Source organism: Astyanax mexicanus, chromosome 11 (assembly GCF_023375975.1).
Source record: "Astyanax mexicanus isolate ESR-SI-001 chromosome 11, AstMex3_surface, whole genome shotgun sequence".
Classification (NCBI taxonomy): Eukaryota; Metazoa; Chordata; class Actinopteri; order Characiformes; family Acestrorhamphidae; genus Astyanax; species Astyanax mexicanus.
Genome location: NC_064418.1, coordinates 9,893,440 through 9,917,899, shown reverse-complemented (window position 1 = coordinate 9,917,899; position 24,460 = coordinate 9,893,440). Strand labels below are relative to the sequence as shown.

General features: G+C 35.9%; 1 protein-coding gene across 1 annotated transcript in view; it reads left to right on the top strand.

Annotated features, from left to right (window-relative positions):
* Positions 1-23,430, top strand: part of LOC103038142 (cholecystokinin receptor) — a 32,691-nt gene extending 9,261 nt beyond the window's left edge. The window contains exons 2-5 of the mRNA XM_007227942.4: positions 15,554-15,802; positions 18,240-18,504; positions 19,363-19,490; positions 22,266-23,430. Of these exons, the coding sequence (XP_007228004.2) occupies positions 15,554-15,802; positions 18,240-18,504; positions 19,363-19,490; positions 22,266-22,795 (1,172 nt within the window). The 3' untranslated portion in view covers positions 22,796-23,430. The remainder of the gene's footprint in view (positions 1-15,553; positions 15,803-18,239; positions 18,505-19,362; positions 19,491-22,265) is intronic.
* Positions 23,431-24,460: the final 1,030 nt, after the last annotated feature.

Here is a 24,460-nt window from a genome sequence, read left to right as displayed (position 1 = left end):
TATTTACTTAACAATCTTTTGACTTGTGTCTTTGCTTTTATTCTTTTTTTCAACTGCAGAATATTCAGTTTCAATGTATATTTATTGTGTTCATTTTTCTTTCCAAAAGCATGGGGAGCTCCCAGCATGCTTTGTGGATGCCTTTCTTTTTAGTTTGGGGTTATTAACGGGTTTATGTAGGGTTGCAGGGTGGATAAAGGTCTCCACCTGTGAGCTCTAGCCATGACTGTATGAGTAAAGGAAGGACTATGGCCTAGCTATTTCACTATAGTGAGTTCTATATATTTACCATAGATACTCTGTTCCATAAACATATGCCAATAAACATACACACAGGAAAACGCAACAAGGAATTCTCATTTTTTTGATAATTGATAAGGCAGGAAATTATAGAAATTCTATAATAGAATTGATATATAGACAAATAGATTGCACTGTGTAATATTTTAGGTCATTTTAGGAACACTGTCCCTTTTGGCCTTTATAACTCATAATACTACAGTTAGTTCCGACCCTGCAATGTGATTGGCAGAGAGGCATTTTATAAATGACATTATCAGCCGGTAATGCACTGTAACCGAAACTCTCCATGTATTACCCCCGCCACATACAGGTAACAAACCTGGAGTTGGACAATGAAACTGAAACACCTGATTTTAGACCACAATAATGGCACATTCTGCCGTGATTTGGGCAGTCGTGGGTTTATGTTTTTTGGATACAATTCAGGTTAGCACCCGAACATCCATTTTAGACAGCTTGCTCTTACAGCGTCCACAGTTAATCCTGTTGGATGTGGTTAGTCCTGCTTGGTGGTATGCTGACATTACCCTGGATACCGTGGCTCTTGATACATCACAAAGACTTGCTGTCTTGGTCACAGATGCGCCAGCAAGACGTGCACCAACAATTTGTCCTCTTTTGAACTCTGGTATGTCACCCATAATGTTGTGTGCATTGCAATATTTTGAGAAAAACTGTGCTCTTACCCTGCTAATTGAACCTTCACACTCTTACAGCTCTTACTGGTACAATGTGCAATTAATGAAGATTGAACACCAGGCTGCTCCAATTTAGCCATAAAACATCCCACACTAAAATGACAGGTGTTTCAGTTTCATTGTCCAACCCCTCTATATATATACGGGAGAGAGAGAGAAAAAGAGACAGATAGAGAGAGAGAGAGAAAAAAAGAGTTAACATTCCTCTTTATTTGTATTTTTTGTGTGTTAATTTAGAATAAATATTGGTGAACGTACTGCTACGCAGTGTCTGTATACAATTTAAATAGCTATGCAGAGGAAACAGAATGTGTATTGATATTGACCTTTTTACTGTTTACACAGTATAAAACATATTGAATTTGGATGCTGTGGGATTTAAATTTGGTGTGACAGCCACATGAAGGGCATTATAGATTCTATTTATATCAGTAATGTTGTTTATAAGGCGAGACACAATGTGATCTCAGTGTGAACGTCATGGTTTATCGTATCATCTTTCTGCGCATGCTGACTGTAATCTGCGTGGCTCTCTGGAAGCGTATAGTAATGAGGCTTGTTTTGTCATTTTGATGTTCTGTTATGGTTTGGAGCATCTCATGATGCTTGATGTTTAGCCTGTGAAGTTTTCCAGCGTGAGAGGAACACAGATTAGAGTGACACTGTTGATCTTCTTGCCTGTGTGGGCTTCAGATCTGAAAGTGTATATACGAGTCTAAAACTGGAACTTTCTATAACCCTTTCTCCCTCTCTGCTCACCCACGTAAACATCACACACACACACACACATACACTCGTCTGGTGACATGTGGACTGATTACGGTTGAAATCACAAAGTCGCGCTACGTTCTACCGCTTTACTTGATGTTTTGTCAGCCTCTGAATGTCATCAGGGAGCGTTGTGCTAATGTAAAGGAATGACATAATGACTAATTTACAGTTTTTACTAATCGCTAAAACACATTTTTGTAAACTAGTCTGGTTTTATCAAAATACTTAACACAATTCACAAAACCACCCAACACCCAAACTGCACAAAACCTCATATATCCTGCAAAATGTAGCTCTGCAACAGAAACTACATACAGCATTATCAAAATCAATCTTCTACACCAAACAGCTTCAAACAATTCATTCATATTATCAAATTTCTGTCTCACCAACTGTAACTCACATCTTATCTTTAATACATTTTACTATACTTATACTAAAATAGTTCAAACTGTAGAACATTATTCAGATTGTTCACATGCACAGAAATATTTATAGATAGCCTACTCACACTCACACACACACAGATGCTGCTGTAATTTATTATTTATGACCAAACGAGTCAGTGCAACATATTTACAGATATATTTGCATTGGAGTGAACAAAAAAATCTGCTCACAAAAAAACAGCAGATTGAAAAAGAAAACTACTGAAGAACTCTGTAGTAAAATATGAACAGTAAAATGTTGCTCACCTGTGTTTTTTTATAGAGATTAATTCCTGATTGAAGTGGTAATAATCAATCATTGAGATGTTTTTTTTTTTCAGGTGTGTCATATATTTTCAGATTAGCTGATGTGTGATTTTGAATGTCAGTGTTTTATTATAGAAATGTGATTTTATATCAGATTGTTGTGAGCTATGCTGAGAACTGATTGTTGTGACTGACTGTGTGTTTATACAGTAGTAAAGTGCTGCTTTGAATTGTAAAATTTGTTTAAGGCAGAAAATGTGTTTAGAGTGTTGAGAAGAGTCTTGAGAAGAGTTTTTTCCCTTTGTGCATTAGTGTAAATCATTTTGCTATGGATTTTATTTTAGTGTGCAAGCAACTGAAAAAAAAATGAAAAATGTAGTAATAGTTTAGTAATAATACAGTAATAATGTAGTAATAAAGCAATAATAATGCAGTAGTAACAAAGCAGTTATAATACAGTAATGTAGTAACAAAGCAGTTATAATGCAGTAATAATATAGTAATAAAGCAATAAATATCCAGTTAAGTAATAATGCAGTAACAATGCAGTAATAATTTAGCAATAAAACAGTAAAAATGTAGTAATAATATAGTAGTAATGCAGTAATAATACAGGAATAACGTAGTATTAAAGCAGTAATACTGAAGTAATAATACAGTAAAAATATAGTAATAAAGCAAACATAATGCAGTAATGATGCAGTTATAATACAGTAATATTGTAGTAAAAAAGCTGTAATAATGCAGTAACAATGTAGTAATAATGCAGTAGTAATGCAGTATAATTGCAGTTATGATTTGATCAGTTATATTGAAGTAGTAAAGCAGTAATAATGCAGTAATAATGTAGCAATAAAGCAATACAAAAGCTGTAATAATACAGTAATAATGTCATAAAGCAGTAATATTGCAGTAATATTGCAGTAATAATACAATAATAATGTAGTAAAGCAGTAATAATGCTGTAATAAAGCAGTAGTAAGACAGGAATTTTAAAAGTGTGTGTTTGCTGTAGGCTGTTTGTTTATTTGCTGTGTATCTGAGCAGGCTGGCTGTGCTCTGGGTGCAGGAGGTCGAGGCATGCAGGGAGCAGCTGTGTCTGGGCATCTCTCAGTGCTGGGAGTCAGGGGCGTGGCCCTGGCAGGATCACAGCTATTCCTAACACTTTGGGTGAAATGTAACACTCAGGCACCCAGGCTGAGAAGATTCCTGAGAAGATTCAGTTGAAGAATAGGAAGTGCAGGATTAACAGGCAGTAGTTTACACCAGATCGCTGTTTTCTCAGACATTGGCTGCTTTTTCAGAGCAGGGTGAAATGGTTCTGAGTTTGGAGAAGGAACCATTCCTGTGGCTTTTCTACACAATCATAGTTCAGCATGACGCACATGTGGTTCAGGCAGAGAACTGTTCAGTTGGAGGGCTTAAAACCCCAATGTTGAAAATGTTGAACAAGACTATTGATCATGAGGCCTGTAGCCAGCATGCTACATGCCTTTTTCTTACATTCCTAAGTGTATGTTTCATTAAACATTAACAAATGCATGAAAGATAAAAACAGAAAATGAAAACCCTTTTTTTAAACTTTAAACATTTCATATTGCAAAATAAAAATATGTTTCGCAAAGTATGACTTTTTTATTAATTCATTCGCTTGTCAGTCTTAAATATGAACCAGAAAAAAGGTCATTAGATTAATTACGGGCAGATGTTTGCACAGTCTGTGGGCGCCAATTAGCACAAGCCGTTAGCACACATACCTTATTGCTCTTATTTTGCTGTACAGAATTAAACCCAATTATAAATATTAGCTTTGGGCTATCATATGTTCTGATAAATCTAAATCATAATTTAGGCTTTTTTTAAGTTAGCACAAATATGACTCAAATCATGCTATTTCTTCCACTTATAAATGAATAGTAATTCCTTGGAGTTAAATATTCATGTGCATGTACATATTTATAATTCACGCAAGGAACTTTCATGTTTGCTGGATTCCTGGAGAAGTGAAGGAGTATCAGCCCAGTTCTCACTTTAGTTCTCAACCACAGTTTTACCGCCTTAGGAAATAAACATACCAACCAGTTATATTGATTTAACAGTAAATTTGTGCGTTTGGAGAATGCGGGACGCCCTGATGAAAAAGTATGTGGAAATTTTGGCCAGCAGGTCTAAAGACGTAAATCTGTGATGGGAAATCGCGCTACTGTGTTTATAAAGCAATAAGCAGTAGTTTATCTTACCATAAAACACCGCTGTGCTTCAAGTTTAAACAAAATAAATCAGACTTTATTATGTGTACATCTCAGACCATCTCACCACATTTTACCCTACTTTTAATGTGTGATTAAAAGATATACAAGGCATTTTATTTTTGTGCTACAAATGATACTAATTGATGCTATGTTTAAAAGTTTATGTTTTATAGATACTATATGGTGTGGTAATAAGAATAAATGGATGTAGGAAGGAAAAAGACATAAATGGGACAAATTTAATCATTTACTCTTAAATAACAGCTGATTACAGGTGTAGTATGGTTAGGCACTAGGACTTGTAGTGAGATGGCATGAAATTGCTTCCCTCACTGCCCTAAAAAAGGCTCCACAGGCTGCGTTTGGGTTGTGTTTCTTTTGGAGAGAGAGTTTGTTGACTGCTAGACTTGCCTCTCAAACACTAATAATAAAGATATTTCACATTTTGCCCAGTGAGATTCCTCACATCGATGCTTCTAACCTACCTTTCCTGTGGAGCAACACACTTTATTCTAACTGCTGGTGAGGTTAATGATCTGGGAAGCATCCAATACGACAGTCAGTCACCCCTGACTGTCGTATTGTAGTGATACGAGGGAAATTAAAGCCTAATTTATACTTCTGCATCTAACCTACACCATAGCCTCATGGCTGGATTATTGATTGAGGTCAGGGGGCCCCATCAACATTTATGATGCAAAAGATTTATATTACAGAGGGCCGTCCATTTTAAAGATCCTCTGGCTATTAGGGACTTTGACCCCAGGTCCTCTTGGGGGCCCTAGCCATGCGTTTGGGGGCCTTATGAAAATGGATGAGGCGTTGTGGCACTGCTCTGACTTCAACTTCTGGCTATTAGGGCTCCTAGAAAAGAGGTGGGGGGCATAATTTTAGAGAGCCCTGGTTATGAGAGCCCCTACCAGGGGGCCCTAGAGAAGAGAAAGGTATACCATTAGAAGGCCCTTGATCCCTTACTTACTATCTTTGTGTTGTCTGTTGCCCAAAGCTACCTTTTCCTAGACATGCATTAGTGTAATATATGGTATAATGTGGTGATTGCCAGGCTTTAGTGTTATAGGCTGTTAAAGCAAGTCACCTTTATTCTGTGTTCTTAATTGTCACAGTATGTCGGCTTGGAGCTACAGGATTCACTCTTGTGTTGCCCCAGTATTATGCTGTCAGTATTGGCAGATATATAAAAATATGCTACATATGTTGAGATACCTAAATATATTAAATAAACTCAATTATTTTAGCCTATAATTAAAATAAACTGTTGAGTTAATTAAACAATTGTTGTGTGAACAAAACTGATTTAAGTTATCATCTAGTTTTGACTTAAGTTGAATAAACTTACAATGTTATATATTTACAACTTGTAAATATATGATGACTTGACTTAGTTAAGTTGAGCCAATTAATAATTTTTTTCAGTGTGGTAATGGGACTGACCCACTGATAAAAAAAAAAAAAAACAGGTTATTTCAGTGCAGTCTATTCACACATCGATTCTTAAAGAGCTTCTGGTCCTCTGCAGTCATGACCTGCTTCCCTTGCATGAACATCTGTGAGGAAATGTTGATGGATCTCATCCCCAGACTCAGTCTCTGAGCCAGAGCCTTTACATTTCTCTCTAGGAATTCTGTTTGTTTTTACTAACTAATTTTTTTCCGTTAGCTTGACTTAGAAAATGGTGTTCCTCTCTCTCCTGGTCCCTGTGGAACTATACGTCACCCGTTTCTGTGTCAGTCTGCTGTGCGTCATCTTCTTCTATCATCATCATCAAACTGTCCCTCTGCTCCTCATCTCCATCCTGCTCACCTTGATCTTGCCTGCTGTTATCAATTTCCCCCATCCTCTGCTTTGAAGCTGAGGGAAAACACAGCAGTGTGTGTGAGTGTGTGTATGAGTGTGTGTGTGTGTGTGTGTGGATTGGGCTTTCAACACTATGGTCCTTCTCTAAATCTGCCTGTTTACCCCTTCCTATTCCTTTTAGACACTAAACAATTGCATAATTCACACAGAAATTGAGCTGTGTGTTAACAAAAACCTGGTGATACTGCAAGCAAGGCCTTAAATTAAATGTACATTTTTTTGAAAACTATTAATATTTGCCCAGCTAAACCTTTATACTCCTTCAGAGCCAACTCTAGCTCTAATCAGCAGCCATTATGACCTGCACTCATCTGTTTGTTGTTTTTTCATCCTCTGTTCATGCCTCTCGTTGACTGCACAACCATGATTCTGTGTTTCCTTCAGGAAGTGCACTTTTTTTATTTATCTTTTTTTTTTTTTTTCCAATTCAGTCAGAACAGTGGGACAACACTGTGGGTATAACATAGTGCTGGGCAGTATGATCAAAAATGTATATCAGGGTTTTTTTTTATTAGATTCTGACAGTTTCACGGTATATCACAGTATTTTTATTTATTTTATTAATCTTATCTTATTTATTTATTCATTATACATTTTTTGTATAGGTTAAATATACTGTAGGTTTGTGACTTACTATACTGTTAGGAATACATATAACGTAAAACACTAGGTCTTGATTAAGGCTTTGATTACTACTGGGTTGACTTTGTCCCACAAAATTAAACAATATATAAAGAAATCCGACTTTATAAGCAAAAAAAAAAAAAAAACAGCAGAAGAATGTAAACTATAGACCTTAAGAAGACAAACACCAACAACTTTAATACGGCTTCCTTTTTTTATATAGTTCCATAAACACTATAAATGGGCCTAAAATACTTAATGTTAAAGTGTTTTTAAGAGATTTTTTCTGAAAAAGCTCTATTGTTCATAGAGGCATTAGAGGCATTACAGTATTAAAATGAGCCACAGTCCCCTTCTTTCTCCAGTTAACAAATGCATTTAGTATGCATTGATATTATCCGACAAGCTACAGTATTAATATATTTATTAATAGTTACTTCCTCGTATCCAGTGTTTTAGGGAGTTTAATCTCTTGTGCTGAATAAATGACCATATCTGGGCTCATCTGGGGCTGAAGAGGAATTTTCTCTGAGCTTCGGATCGTTTGCACTATTCCATTTGTCTCACTCCAGTCAATACAGTATATTAGCTTGTTATGCTAACTGGCTAGCATCATTTAGCGAGCTGTGTGCCTTTCTGACTGCGCTCTACACTTTTTCTGACACCAATCTTTACATGTAAACTACTTTTTACAGACAATATTGTGTATTTTTGATAACCAATACATAATTGTAAAACAATAATTTCAATACTTTTTTGTACTTTGGCGTGAACTGTTCTAGCCCCCTCATAGACACCCACACCAGCCTCTGCTACACTCAGTCAAAACACAATGTTTTACCCCCACATACCTCCTTTACAATGGATCCCACTGTACTTAATCCCTAAACTAAACGCACAGGGAGAAACAACAAACCAGAAAATCTGCTTCTATCACACTCCGTAACTCATAGGAGAGTGTGTGTGAGAGAGAGAGAGAGAGAGAGCGAGAGAAAGAGAGAAAGAGAAAAAGAAAGAGAGAAAAATGCCAAACTACTTTTCCAAAACAAATAGTCCTTACTGAGGCCAAGATGACAACACAGAATATATTGAGGGAGATATGTATCCTCACATGGAAAAGAACTGAGTATTAAATCTAATTGGCTTTTATTAAACTGATAAAAAGCATGTAATGTTCTCTGTCATCCATAAATAATCAGACAGCTGGTTTGGCTCTGTAGTACAACACATTACATTTGATATGAAACTGAAGTGACTGTGAGGTTAATGTGCAGGATGTCTGCTGTAACCTAAAATTCCCATACAGGAATCACAGCATTTTTCTACCCAGTCCATTTTAGTTCTGAACCCTGTAAGTAATTAGACTAATTTGAATATTTTTTTTTAAATAAATCTGCAATGTCTATTACTTGGCTTGTTACATGCTTGGTTGGCTGTGTCCCATTAATCAGACCCGAGGTACCATCCTTCGCCAGAACTCTAATGCAGCTGTTTTTACTTCTACTCTGTTTTTCAGGCTTTTGTGTCGAGTCTTGTCTTCATTAAGGGAAATGCCCGGTGGAATTCTGGCCAGTTGATTGGGTTACAATTGGCCAAAAACATCTAAATCCACTGATTGCCCTCAAAAACTTTGTGGTTGCTCTAGTCTTCAGTAACTTTGATTCATTGTTCTTTTTCCAGGTATCTCATGCAAAACACAACTCATGGTTCAGTCTCAGCAGTAAATATATTTCTACATTTCAGTTTTCTGAGCTTCTTCAGAGTGGTTTAGTAGTGAAGCAAAATCACTGAACACCATGACTGAAGCTGTTGCAGGATACTGTAATTCTCTCTTCCCCCACATCTGTGCACATCTGTTCAGCTCGTTTGAAATGCCAGAACATAATCAGGGTATCTAACAGGGCTTACAAGAACCCAACCATGCTGAAAGTTGAATGCATGGAAGATTGTTAGAGTTAAAATAACACACTGAATGTTAATGGAATTCATAGGTCAGTTGAGGCTTTATTTTTCTTATACATTAGTTTTCAAAGTGACCTATATTACAGACAGTATATAGGAGCCATAAAGAATCATGTTTGTTACATCATTGGCATCAGTCAAACAATCATTGAAGCACCTTTTTTATTGAAAGATTGTGGGAGAAAACAAAAAAATATATAGAATAGAAAAATATACTGCTTCTTTATTTTGGCACAAGAATAATTTCCATATTCCATATTCCAGCTCATAATTTCTCAGATTCACTGTCAATTATGTTACAATAAAAATCTCTAAAAGTCTCTAGATGATCGAAGCTGGTAGACATAAACCCCAAAATACTTGCAACTGTAATTGCAGTGAAAGGTGGTTCTATTAAAAGGGGGGCTGAATAATTTTGCACGTCAAATAAATATTGCTGTATATTTATTTATAAAGCAGCATCTAATTGCTCTATTTTTTTAACTTTCATTTTATCGACTCCTGCAGGTCTTTTTAGGATAAGCTACAATGAATAAAAAAGATAAACTAATATTCTGATACCTGTCAGTACAAACTCAATATAAAAAATGAATTATGTTTATTTCCTTTCACACAGGCTCTATATAAACATAATGTGATACAAACCAAAGTTTGGAAAGATTTTATTAAATAGCAGTATTGAAAAAAAACACCTTCATACACAGGAAATTATGGAATTTTACTGTTTGTGAATCGGGAAATTGCTCCTGTAAAGTGTTGTGTAACAGTAACAGATTTGTCCTGATTAAATTACTTGTGTTGCTGATTTTCTAAGAGAAGAAAAATAAGGTCAGATCCACTGCAGGAATAAAGCATACTGTTGAATTACTTGTTTTCAGCAAAACAAACATAGTAAAAGGCACAAAAAACTATTAAAACATAAAATATGTGGCCTGTGCATACTTTGTTTTATATACACAGGAACAAACATATATCACAAAATTCCCAAGACTAGAAAATCACTAAATTCAGTAATTCCAACCTATTTATAATAGATCTGACCGTCTAAAAAAATATGTATGTATTAGTTTGATAAACTAATAAATACATTTTTAAAAAAGCTGCAGGTGAGGTGAAGCTATTTTGAACTTATATATTTCCAGATAATGATTTCTGATTAATTTGCTGATTTCTCAATCAATTTATTGTTTTTAAACTCTGAAAATATACCAACAAACTGGTGATTTGCTTGATTCCTTTTTTTTCATTAGTGTCATTATTGAGCAATTATATTATATACACAATATAACAACTATCAAATTCCATACCAGGTTATACTGTACCTAACAACTGTATACCACTTTAACATTAGACAGTACATATAAAAACTTACAGGGTACATATGGGTACACATGAGATATATATATATAAACATCAGATTTCTATACATAATGTTTAATACATATAAAAAACTATCTACTGAAATACAAAGACTGGACTGGAATTACTGGACTATTTATTTTTATGTGATACTTCTGTTCCATAAACAGGTTCCAGGCCCAAATACCAATATATATATATATATATATATATATATATATATATATATATATATATATATATATATATTTTTTTTTTTTTTTTTTTTTTTAAGATTCAATATTGAGGGTTACTTTATTGTCAACAAGCCACTCAGACACTCACTCGTCTGGAGTCTTCACTCCCAAGTGTCAGCTCTTTCCTTAGATACTAATTTGTGGCTCTCCATCTTCACACATCAGATCTAATTACCGTGAGATTAACCACTGGAGAGGAAATGAATAATTATGCTATTTGCTATGGTGCACAAGCACTAATCAAGCAGTTCTTCATATGCAGGGAAAAGAAGCAGAAAAGTGACATAATATTAGTGGCAGCTTCAGTTCCTCACCTTATCTTCTCAAGCATGTTATTACTAGCAGAGGTGAGCTTAATTAAACCCTTTATTCTTTGACAGAAGCAACATAATTGGAATTTTAAATTCTATTTTTATTAAATATTTATAAATCTGCATCAAAAAAATTACTATTTGACTATATTCATTTATAAAAACATGGCTTTGTATTAAATGTACATTAAATCTCTTACAAATACAAAAAAAGAAAATAGCATTTCAGATACAGTAGTCCCAAACCTAACCTTACATGGTAACATACGTTCAGTGATCCAGATCTCACAAATAATGCATATCAACAGTGTGCACACAGTGTGTGTGTGTGTTAAATTCACATTTTGTTTGCTTGGGTTTGACATTTGTCTTACATGTTATATGCAGTAGTAACTTTAATTACAATCATACATTATTAACCTTGTTTTACTCTGTTCTTCAATGGTCAGGACCCCACAGGATAGACCACCACTGAGCAGCTATTATTATTCGAGTGGTGGACAGAGATGGAAACTTGCCTTAGGAAGCACTGAGATCATTCCCGGTGGGCTTCTCTGTGTGTGGGCCACTGAAAAGCGAAAAAAAAAAAAAAAACTGAATCTGATTGAAGTGTTATAAAATTGAATTATGCATTGGTCTACAGCATCCCAAGTGAATGACTACTAGCCAATCACGGACATGCCTCTTCACTGAACCTTATATAAGGTTAAGGAATAAGGAATAAAGTGTATTCACAACAATCATGAACAATAAAAAACTAGTTTAGTGCCAATCAATCAAAAACAATTAATCACAACAATATACTGTGATTAACTGTGATTAATTAATCATATTGATCACATATACTAAATGTAAAATGCAATCATATTTATATTTGTGGTGTTGATTAAAATACTAGTACTGTATATACTTGTATGTTTGAGTGGAAATAGAATAGAGATTTCTCAAAAAGAACTTTATTTGCTAAGTATAAAAAAAACTCAGGATGTGTTTGGTATTGCACAGATGCTCACAATGGGGGTGATCTTTTAAATGGCCTGGGGAAAATACAGTATGTAATGGCCAGTATTCAGTATTGTGTACACTGTCCCTTCAAGAGCCGTTTAATGAAAACATCTAATACTATTAATACTATAAATTTCAGTTACTTAACTGGTAGATTTACTTTCCTGCTGCACTTTCAAACACAGTGTTTTTAATGGGCTTTGCTGTGTAGTGTACGTGTGTCCGCGTAGTAAATTGAGTTGTGCGGCTGTGAGCAGTGAATGCAGCACATACTGCGCTCAGCATGGAGCAGCAGAGACAGGATATATGTATATTATTTGGCTAATATATCAGATTAAACTGCACCTCATCAGCAGTTTAGCTCAATTAAAAATAAGTATATTTGATAGCTGGGTCAGATCGAGAGCAGATTTCACTACAAGAGAACTGCTCCAGAGTTCGTTTGGGACCGGACTGGGGCGGGGGTGGGGCAGATTATAGTGAAAGTTGGGTATATATATATATATATATATATATATATATACCCAACTTTCACTATAATCTATAAACTAATTTTTCAATTGTTTTTATTATGGCTGTCAACATTAAAGTGTTAACACCTGATTAATTAGGAATCAGTAAAGCATATATATATATATATATATATATATATATATATATATATATATATATATATATATATATATATATATATATATATATATATATATATGCTTTACTGATTCCTAATTAATCAGGTGTTAACACTTTAATGTTGACAGCCATAATAAAAACAATTGAATAATTAGTTTAGTAATGAAAGAAAGTATCCAAAAGTCCATGTTCCAAAATGCAGTAAAGACACTATGTGGATAGATAGATAGATAGATAGATAGATAGATAGATAGATAGATAGATAGATAGATAGATAGATAGATAGATAGATAGATAGATAGATAGATAGATAGATAGATAGATAGATAGATAGTACAAGTTACAAAAGGATAAAATAAAACAATATACAACTAAATATTATTATAAAAATACAATATAAATAAAAAAAATAATAAAGTATAAAGTATAGTTTCTGAAGTCAGCTCTTCTCCACCACCACCACAGATCAGCTGCTCATCGACCATCTTACTCTCCACTACAGATTACATCCGAGCCATTAGTGGCGCTATTACACTCCTGAGTACATAAAACCTATATGGATGTATAAAATACTTTTTAAATTTTAATTTAAAAGCCGTTTGACCAGTGGTAGGATGGTCCCCCCTTTAATGTGAGTCTTGGTCCTCCCAAGGTTTCTTCCTCCTCCTGCAGCTCTGAGGGAGTTTTTCCTTGCCTCCGCGCTCACTGGGGGTTCTGTATTCTGTATTTTCTATGTGTAATGTTTTGCCTGATTCTTTGTCCTGTGATCATGTTTCTGTAAAGCTGCTTTGTGCCAACACCTGTTGTAAAAAGCGCTATACAAATAAATTTGATTTGATTTGATTTGATATAAAAAAAAATAAAAATAAAGTATAAAAGTAGAGTCTGTAGTGTGTAATAGAGGGAGTGCAGTTAAACACAGTAGAAAATAAACACTAGTTGATGTGCATATTGTGAGGGTAACTGATGCCAGACATACAGAAAGTGCAAATACACAGTTATATAATAATAATAATAAAATAATTAAAATTTTCAGTGCAAGCGTAGTATAGTGTCTGGTTATTGTGATAAACATCAGTGGTAATTTAGATAGAAAATATCCACAGAAAAAAAATATATATTTTCCAGAAAAATGTGCTCTGCTCATAAAACTGCTTATTTAATAAGGTTTATGTTTGGTCATTTACTTACTTACAGTACATGTAAACAGTAAACATGCATATTGGGGGGTTAGTGGGCGGAGCTGTGTGTGTTTTCACTTTGCTGTAAGGAAATGATATAATAGACAGTAAATGGTAGGAAGTGTGTGATTATTTCCAGCAGTATTTATCAGCAGGCTGAGTCTGTGTGAGGAGCTGGTGGATTTAAGCTGAACTCATTAACGTATTGAAATTCCCTGGAGTAAACACAGGGTTCTGCATGGAGATTCATTAGAATGCTAACACTATATAGATCAACATCAGCCCCGGGGCTAAAATTAGCTCAATTAGCATATACTAACAGACCCGCTCAGGCAGATCCCTCTGATTTTGTTTTTGTTTTTTAGATACTTTCAGTGTAGTAAATATCTAGAGGGTCTTTTTTTTACACATAAACAAGGTTTCCAGTCATTATTAAAGCAGTGTTGTCTAATATAAGCTAATATTTGTCATGTTAATGTTTTTTTTTCCATGAGTGTAATATCAGAATTTCTGAGACATAAATTATGAGATAGCAATTTTTTGGTTTACAGCAATTTTATATGACCGGTTTCAGTAAAGTTCCAGTAATAAATGTTTATAATGAGCATATATACAGGACACACATATACAGTTTTATTTTATGTTATGTATATTATTAGTAAGTGAAATACATTGAGAATTATTTGACTTCAAGTAAGTATGATCCAGTTTATTTCATTGTCAGTATATTGACTGACCAAAAAACAAACCATTAACATGCACACTTTGCAGTAAATGTATCTATTTACAGTATGTTGCTTGCAAAAGACAGTTTAGTTTCAGCAACATGTGGATCAGCAACATACAAGTAATATGCAGTAAATTCTGAATACAGGATAGTTTTTTATATTTACTGTAAACATTACACCAGTAACTAAAGTGTTTTTTTTTGTAAAACAAACAAACAAACAAACAAACAAACAAACAAAAAAACAACACCTTCTGCCACTCTTTGTCCTTTATTACACATTGTCTTATTAAACTGTAGTGACACTGTAGTGAAACTGTAGTGACATTCTGGTGAAACTGTAGTTAAACTAGTAATGAAACTGTTGTAAAACTGTAATGAAAATGTAGTGAAACTGTAGTAAAACTAGTGACATTGTGGTGAAACTGTAGTGAAACTGTTGTTAAACTGTAATGAAAATGTAGTGAAATTGTAGTGAAACTAAAGTATAATTGTAGTAAAACTGTAATGAAACTAAAGTATAATTGTAGTAAAACTGTAATGAAACTGTAGTAAAACTGTTGTAAAACTATTGTGAAACTGTAGTGAAACTGTAATGAAATTGTAATGAAACTATTAAAACTGAAGTAAAACTGTAATGCAATTGTAGTGAAACTGAAGTAAAACTGTAGTGAAACTGTAATAAAACTGCAGTGACATTGTAGTGAATCTATAATGAGACTGTAGTGAAACTGTAATGAAAATGTAGTGAAACTGTAAAAAAAAATGTAGTAGATTTAGATAATGCAGTGAAACTGTTATGAAGGTGTAATAATACTGTAATGAAACAGGTAGTGTAAGTGTAGTGAAACTGTAGTAAAACTGTAATGAAACTAAAATGATACTGTAGTGTAACTTGATGCATATCGCTGTCTTTTTCAGAAATGGATTCAGTGAGGATACTGCTGTACTCGCTCATCTTCCTGCTCAGTGTCTTCGGTAACCTGCTCATCATTGTGGTTCTGCTGGTGAATAAGCGGATGCGGACGGTCACTAACTCCTTCCTCCTCTCGCTGGCTGTGAGTGATCTGATGATGGCTGTGTTCTGCATGCCCTTCACCTTCATCCCGAACCTTCTAGAGGACTTCATCTTTGGAGCTGCCATGTGTAAGATCGTGGCCTATCTGATGGGTAAGTCAGGCTGGTGAATGGAGTTCAGACTGATACGGTGCACAATCACTCAGTTACTCACACTCTATAAAAGCTGTTGTGTTACAGCCTCTGGGTAATGAGCTCAGTGAAAGCAGCGGCTGCAGGGTTAAGGCTGTGAGCAGGAGAAGAATACAGCTTGAAGAAGAAATGATAATGTGCTCAGATGGGATTGGTGGATAGTTGAATCTGCATGCATCAGTTGATCTGCTGATTTCTATGGATCATTGGATGCTAAATGAAGGTCAAAGCTCATCTAGATACAACAGATTTCATTCCAAGGTCTGATTGCCTGCACTAGGCTGTTAGGTAGTGAGCTGGAAAAGCAGGTAGGAAATTCAGAAGACAACAAGACCAGGTCCTGTTAGACTTGGATTACTGCAAATCCTTACTTACACAGTAATAACTGCAACATATTCACCATCTAATAGCTTTATATATACATATATATGGGTGTCTTTGTTTGTGTGTGTGTGTGTGTGTGTGTGTGTGTGTGTGTGTGTGTGTGTGTTTGTTTGCATGCTTGTATGCTCAGTAGATTAGATCCTGGCCATTGTGTGTTGTGTTAAGATGAGGGATACTGGGAGAAACTGGGAGATGATGGGGGATGAGGAGGATCCTGGGAGATGATGGGGATGATGGGGGATGATGGGTGGTGATGGGGGATTTGTAAAGTAAAGAATAATTTCCATGGTTTCAGTTCAGGAGCAGAAGGTGAGATTAGTGCAAAGACCTGAGGGAGATGTGTAATGATTCAGAGCTGCAGCAGAGCAGCGGCATTACTATACTGAACTATATTGTACCATACTACACTATACTGTACTATATTACACTGTACTATACTACACTGTACTGCACTACACAGCACTATACTATACTGTACTGTACAATACTGCACTGTATTGTACTGTGCTGTACTATACTGCACTATACTACACTATACTGTACTGTGCTGTACTATACAGCACTATACCATTCTATACTGTACCATACTACACTATACTGTATTATATTACACTATACTGTACTATACTACACTGTACTGTACTATACAGCACTATACTGTACTGTACTGTACGCTACTGCACTGCATTGTACTGTGCTGTACTATACTGCACTTTACTGTACTATGCTGTACTATACAGCGCTATACAATTATATACTGCATTGTACTGTAATATACTGTAATATGCTGCCCTATACTGTACTACACTTCACTATGCTGTTCTATACTGTTCTATACTGCACTATACTGTACTGTGCTGTACTATACTGTACTGTGCTGTACTATACTGCACTTTACTGGACTGTGCTGTACTATACTGCACTGTACTGTGCTGTACTATACAGCACTATACAATTATATACTGCATTGTACTGTAATATACTGTAATATGCTGCCCTATACTGTACTACACTTCACTATGCTGTTCTATACTGTACTATACTGCACTATACTGTACTGTACTGTGCTGTACTATACTGCACTTTACTGTACTGTGCTGTACTATACTGCACTTAACTGGACTGTGCTGTACTATACTGCACTTTACTGTACTGTGCTGTACTATACAGCACTATACAATTCTATACTGTACTCTACTGCATTGTACTGTAATATACTGGAATATGCTGCCCTATACTGTACTACACTGCACTGTGCTGTTCTATGCTGTACTCTACTGCACTATACTGTACTGTGCTGTATTATACTGTACTATACAGCACTATGCCATTCTATACTGTCCTATTCTGCATTATACTGGAATATACTGTACTAGATAGATAGATAGACTGCACTATACTACAATATACTGTACTATACTAAAATATTTTCAGGGTTCTGTGTTTGATTTCTGCTCAGTGAATGCTGACACAGTATGTGAAGAAGGTAAGGCAATAAGCAGGATGTGGGAATTATTACTATGACCTAGACGTAATCAGACAGTGAAGGATCAGTTGTTGCTCTCTATTGAAAAAAACATGTATCTCCAAAATGGCAACTTTACAGAAGACATATAAAACTTTCTTAGCTATCAATGAAAGTCAATTTAAATATTTACATATTATTTCAGGTAATTTTGGAGGATTTTTATTGGTCCATTCATCAATACATTTTGATACAGTGTAAGGGACAGTTTGTTTGTGTTCAAAAATCATAGAAAACTAAAAATCAATGAGAAAAGATTTTTCAGGTAATTTTAAAATATTTCTATTGATCCATTCACCATAACAACTAAACAGCTGCTGTGTTTAAATGATGTAGTAAACTAAACATTGATAACAACTAAATAAATAATTAAATAATAATTAAATATTAAATAGTTTAATTAGCATTTATTCAGGCAGTTTACAGGTACATGTCTGTTGCTCTAATGTAAATGTGCATCATGTAAATGAGCTTTTCCTCTCTTTACAGGAATCTCCGTCAGCATCTCCACCTTCAGCCTCATGGCCATAGCGATCGAGCGCTACAGCGCTATCTGTAATCCTCTGAAGTCCCGGGCCTGGCAGACCCGCTCGCACGCCTACAAGGTCATCGCTGTGACCTGGGTCGCCTCCTTCCTCATCATGACGCCGTATCCAATCGTCTCCACACTGGTTAACTACACCAAACCCAACAACACCATCACAAGACACATGTGCCGCCACGACTGGCCCAAGGACCAGGTGCAGCAGGCTTGGTGAGTCATTAGGATGTTGTTGATATTTAATTAAAAATGAATTATGTACGTTTGAAGGATTTTTAGAACAGTTAGTGCCTTCACGAGTGTCGTATATAAGTCGGTATTCAGTGCAGCTTTACAGTGGAGGTGTAAAAAGCACGTCTGATTGGTTACATGCACGATGTGTGAGAGAAACCGCAAGAAATTCTGGCTTGTCACGTCAAAGCATGTAGTGTTCAGTTTCCAAGAAAAACACTGACTACTTTCCTTTCTCAGAGATAATTACAGGGTTGACTATTCAAAATATGTCTCGCTATTTAGACATTAATGCCATGTGAACTGATAGCTGAACTCTTCTGGTGTCACACAAGCAGCACCTTATAGTTTACTGGGTACCACTTTAAAATAAGACTACCTTTATAATACATTGAGCTGGGGATTGAGCTGGGGAAATATGATTTTATGAAGTCTCAAGTCTGATAAGTCATATAAAGTCTTATAAATATGATGATATTATGTATATAGCCAAATATTAATTTAATTTAATGTAATAGTTAATAGTAATAGTAATAATTAAAAAGTAATTTTAAAAAAGTCAAATAAAATTGCAGTATATAAATAATTTCATTTTTTAAGCATTTTTATACATTGTCTATACATTACACACTGTAGGAATATTATATGGTTAATAAAAGACACAGATATATAAGGTACAGTGTACGCTGTGCTGATACACCATTACAAACATCCCTCTGCTGAAATACTTGACTTACTGAGCCTTAATTATACATTTAATATGTATGAATAAATTAGTAAATATGTGTAATATGTGTGATTTATTAATCTCCCCTCGTTCTCTCGCTCTGTCCTTCCCAGGTGCATCCTGCTGCTTTTCGTTCTGTTCTTCATACCCGGAGTGGTGATGATCACAGCCTATGGGCTTATATCTCGGGAGCTTTATCGCGGAATACAGTTTGAGCTGGAGCAGAAGAAGGGGCAGTGCGGTGAGGCCTACTGTTACTCAAATGCCACCATCAAATTCATTTACTTATTTTTAATTAACACAGCATAACACCACGTAACCTTTAAAAAGGGATTCAAAAGGGATTTAGCAAGTTAATCCCTCAGGTCATATTAGCTGATGTTCTCTCTGTGGATAGATTTGATGGAGTCTGTATTTGGTCATAAACATCTGCTTCCAAAATATTATTTAAAATGTGGAGAATTAACTGAATTTTAAGAGTAATGTTTAATCAGGTTTTAAAAAAAAAAATAACTGATTTTTTTTTTTTACTTGTCTCTAAGAGTTTAGTTCCTGCTGTTTTGCTTTCATGTCATGTTACGCTGACTTGCCCTCTGCTGTAGTAAATTAGTCCTATAAATATATCTCCCATTTCCTCTCGACTTGTCCAGCTCTGAGAATTACCTAAACAGAGCCTGAGTCACAGTCTCTCTGATTAAAACCCCACAAGCAATTATACAGATTCTCAGAATGTCATTTCCTTTGACATATTTGTACTGAATTTGTAGTCTGCGAATGAATGGGAAGCCTAAAGATAAAGATATCACTACACAGCAAAATCGATAGTGTTAAATTGACTCTTTAAGTCCCACTCACAATAGTGTTAAAATAACTCTACCACAGGAGTTAAAGTTTTGGTGTTAATTCAACAGCGTATGGAGTTATATATTTACTCTACAGTCATATGAAAACTTACTAACAGAAAATGTGCAATATGCATTAAACCAAAATTTGACCGGTGCAAAAGTATGGGCACCCTTATCAATTTATTGATTTGAATACTCCTAACTACTTTTTACTGACTTACTGAAGCACAAAATTGGTTTGGTAACCTCATTGAGCTTTGAACTTCACAGCCAGGTGTATCCAATCATGAGAAAAGGTATTTAAGGTGGCCAATTGCAAGTTGTTCTCCTATTTGAATCTCCTCTGAAGAGTGGCATCATGGGCTCATCAAAACAACTCTCAAATGATCTAAAAACAAAGATTGTTCAACATAGTTGTTATGTTCCTCACAGTGGAAACTGACAGGTCAAATCTCTGAGACAACTTTTTGTATCCTTCCACTGCACAACTATGTTGAACAATCTTTGTTTTAAGATCATTTGAGAGTTGTTTTGATGAGCCCATGATGCCACTCTTCAGAGGGTGCCCATACTTTTGCACCGGTCAAATTTTGGTTTAATGCATATTGCACATTTTCTGTTAGTACAATAAACCTCATTTCAATCCTGAAATATTACTGTGTCCATCAGTTATTAGATATATCAAACTGAAATGGCTGTTGGAAACACTATTTAGAACTAAAAATTATTAAGATTAATAGGGGTGCCCAAACTTTTTCATATGACTGTATGTAACTCTTATCAGTGTTAACACATTTTACCCCACAGGTAAAACAACTCTCAAAATTTTTAATTCATTTTTAGTTTAAATTTATTTTTGTATATTTTCTGACACCAAGAGGGTAAAAAACGCTCCACCAGGGTAACCACCACAACTTAATCCCATCACGTTTACCTACAAACACATAGGAAGAGCGAGAATATGGAGCCTGTTAGATAACTCTGAACAATAACACCAATGCTGTGGATTGGAAAAAAAAACTCCCAGAGAGTTAAAACATGTTTACACTGTGATTTTAACACTATGGATTTTACTGTGTAGAAGACAATAATACAGTAGTTCATAATTCTATGTGTTTTTATTAAATTACAGTGGATGGCTGAATACCCCTGTTTGATTCAAACACACCACCAAATTTATCATCACATTGTGATCAAATAGTGCAGCAGTAATGTGTTTGCTTATTCATAAACTGAGACGTGAAGTAATGAAGTACAAATAATTCTTTATGTCACTTAAATAAAAAGTAGAAATGTTGGTTATCTATACTTTTCTGGAGTAATTATTAATTACTAGGAGGAATATTTTAAGATTTATTGTCACACTGATTCATTCAGGACACATTTTAAATACTCATATTCATTCACCAGAGCTCACAGAATAAATGTGTTATATGTATGTATGAAATTCTACTGCTGCTCTTCTGTCAGCCCAATAGATCAGTGCATACATATCAACACTCATCCAGCAGATCAAACAATCAAAGCAGAGTTTTACTGTGGCTTTACTGAGAGGCTGTGTTTAAGATGCTGCTGCTGATCATTAATGTGAACAATGTGAAACAGTTTAAAATATCTCATCAGTATAAATCACCCCTCCCCCCACTTATTTAAACTTATTCGCTTATTGATTTCTTGATTCTTTTTCGTAGCTGTTTTGCTTCCTTTGTTGTTGTTCCTAGGCTCAATACCCGGTGAGGGACAGAGAAAAAAGGGGGGTATATACAGGACAGAGCAGGTGCAAACAATCAGAAACTGGGGGAGCGGGAACAACATAGTGTCATGTGTTTAACAGAGTCAGGGAAGTCCAATGTGAGTGCATGATGGGAAGTTCAGAGTCCAGAGCAGACAGGCTAAGAGCGTCAGGACTGACACTATTAAAAAGTCTTAAAAAGAAGAAAAAGTGTTATTAATTATGATTCCTTTTAATTGTGATTTTCTTTTTTATCCAATGGACTCCACTGTGTGTTTCCTTTAACTTTCATTCCAAAGATCTTGCCTTCTCTTGCAAAGTCAGCATTTGGAGATTTGGACAAATTTTCTTTGGACAGTGACAATATAATATTTTGTGAGATGTAACCCTGGTTGTATTAATTCACTTATAAAGCCTTATTGTTTTTCTCTCTTTGCAGGAATAAAGAATGGTGCCAGTACTCCGGTCTCCACTGGGAATGATGACGGAGATGGCTGCTATATTCAGGTATCAAAGCGACCCAACTCCATGGAGATGTCCACCCTCACCCTTACCAGCTCTGCCAAGGTGGACCGTCCCCGGAGCAACACCTCCGAGACCAAACTGATGGCCAAGAAGCGCGTGATCCGCATGCTGATTGTGATCGTAACCATGTTCTTCATCTGCTGGATGCCGCTGTATTCGGCCAATACCTGGAGAGCCTTCCATCCGGCCTCAGCTCATCGGCTTCTCTCCGGAGCCCCCATCTCCTTCATCCACCTGCTCTCCTACACCTCCGCCTGCGTCAACCCCATCATCTACTGCTTCATGAACAAGCGCTTCCGCAAGGCGCTGCTGACCACCTTCTCCTGCTGCTGCCGGCCATGCCGCTCTCGAGGCTTCAGAGAGGGAGACGATGATGTCACTGCCACCGGAGCGTCCGTGTCTAAGTTCACCTACACCACCATCAGCACCATGGGACCATGCTGACTGCCAGGTTAGCTGGGTTAGCTGAGTTAGCTGGGTCATGCTTCACCATGCTTCAGCAGTAGAATGCAGGTGGGAGGTTCAGAGAATGGCCTGGATTCATTGGAGAACTTGTTCAAGGAAACTCTGGCCTCAAGCTTGACTCTGCTGTGAGTGATATGTTACAGTTATGTTAGCAGCAACAACAGTATCAGCATGCTATCATCTTATCATTCAGTATTTGGTCATTTGTGATTGTATATATTGTTGCATATGCACGGTATATATTCTTGTATGTATTTTGATATCTGCCGTAACTCTCTGGTGTGTATTTTAAGTGCCTGCTTAGGACTGTGTTGCTGATATTTATTTTCAGTTTTTAATGTGTTCACTGGGCTTAATAATTAGTTGGTGGTAGGATGTGGCAGGCAAGATTCATGGGTTATGGATTAAAAAATAGCTCTCAAGTTAGGTCAGCGAGTCAGGGAGTCAGTGGCTTGTTCATTAGGAATGAGTCGAAAAGGTTTTGGAATTCTAGTCCAAATTCTCTAGGATATACTGAGTCTCTTGCTAGGGTGCAAGTAAAATTTGAGGATTGAGTCTATGGGTTCTAGACTGGGATCTGGGATCCAGATCCAGTCTCTGGGATTTGAGTAAAAGCAAGTCTCTAGGGTTCAAGTCTATGTCACATCTCAAGTCTATGGGCCCTAATAGTCTCTGTGGTGAGTCAGAGTCAAGTCGCTGGGATGCAAGTCTAAATGAGTTTCGAGTTTCTGTAAAGTGAATCCAAACCATGTCTGAAATCAAATCTTGAGTCTCTAATTCAAACCCAGTCTCTTTGAGTTGATTCAAGTTTAAATTAAGTCTCTGGGTTGCAATGTCCCATTGAATATCTAGTGTAGAGGTTCTAAAACAATTCTAGTCTCTGGAGTCCAAGTCAAGTCTAATATCTCTGCAGTGTTAGTTTAGGTCAAGTATTGTGTCTCTGGGATGTAAACTTCAGTTGTTATTTTTCTGATTTCCGGCATAAATGTTGTAATAAAAACATTGCACAACAAGTTTACTCTTTTGCTGAATTAGGAATAGTGTCCCTCACATAACGATTATGATTAATTTTATCTTTCTGGTTGAGGTTTCCAAGTTTACTAAGTCCACAAAGTCCAAGTTAAATTATGAGTGTCACGCTGGCCACACACACGACAGACACACGCAGATACCAAACACACAGTTTATTAATAAAGGAATTAGACATACAGAGGTGGTCAGAGACAGGCAGGGTCAGAATCAAAATGGCAGCGATAGATACAACATACCAGGGCAGGCAAAAAGTGTTTCCTGTGTGTGTGTACACAGAAAATCCGAAATAAGAGATGGGCTAGTCAAAAGGAGTAGTCAAAAATAAAAACAGGGTCGGCAACGATAAACAACAAGCATGAGGACAAGGCTAAAGAGTGGTCAAAAATACAAAAACGGGTCGGAAACAAAAGAAACGCAAGGTAGAAGAGCTAGAAGCTAGGTTCAATACCAGGCAAGGAGTTACTGAAAACAAGGGGTATATATACTAGTAGGAGTAGGAGCATGTGTGTGCAATTAGAAGCTTGGTGAGTTAGAATGCCAAAGTCTCACATGATCAGCAATGTCCGAGATGTCTAGTGTCGGTGAATGCTGGGAGTTGAAATCGAGTTCATG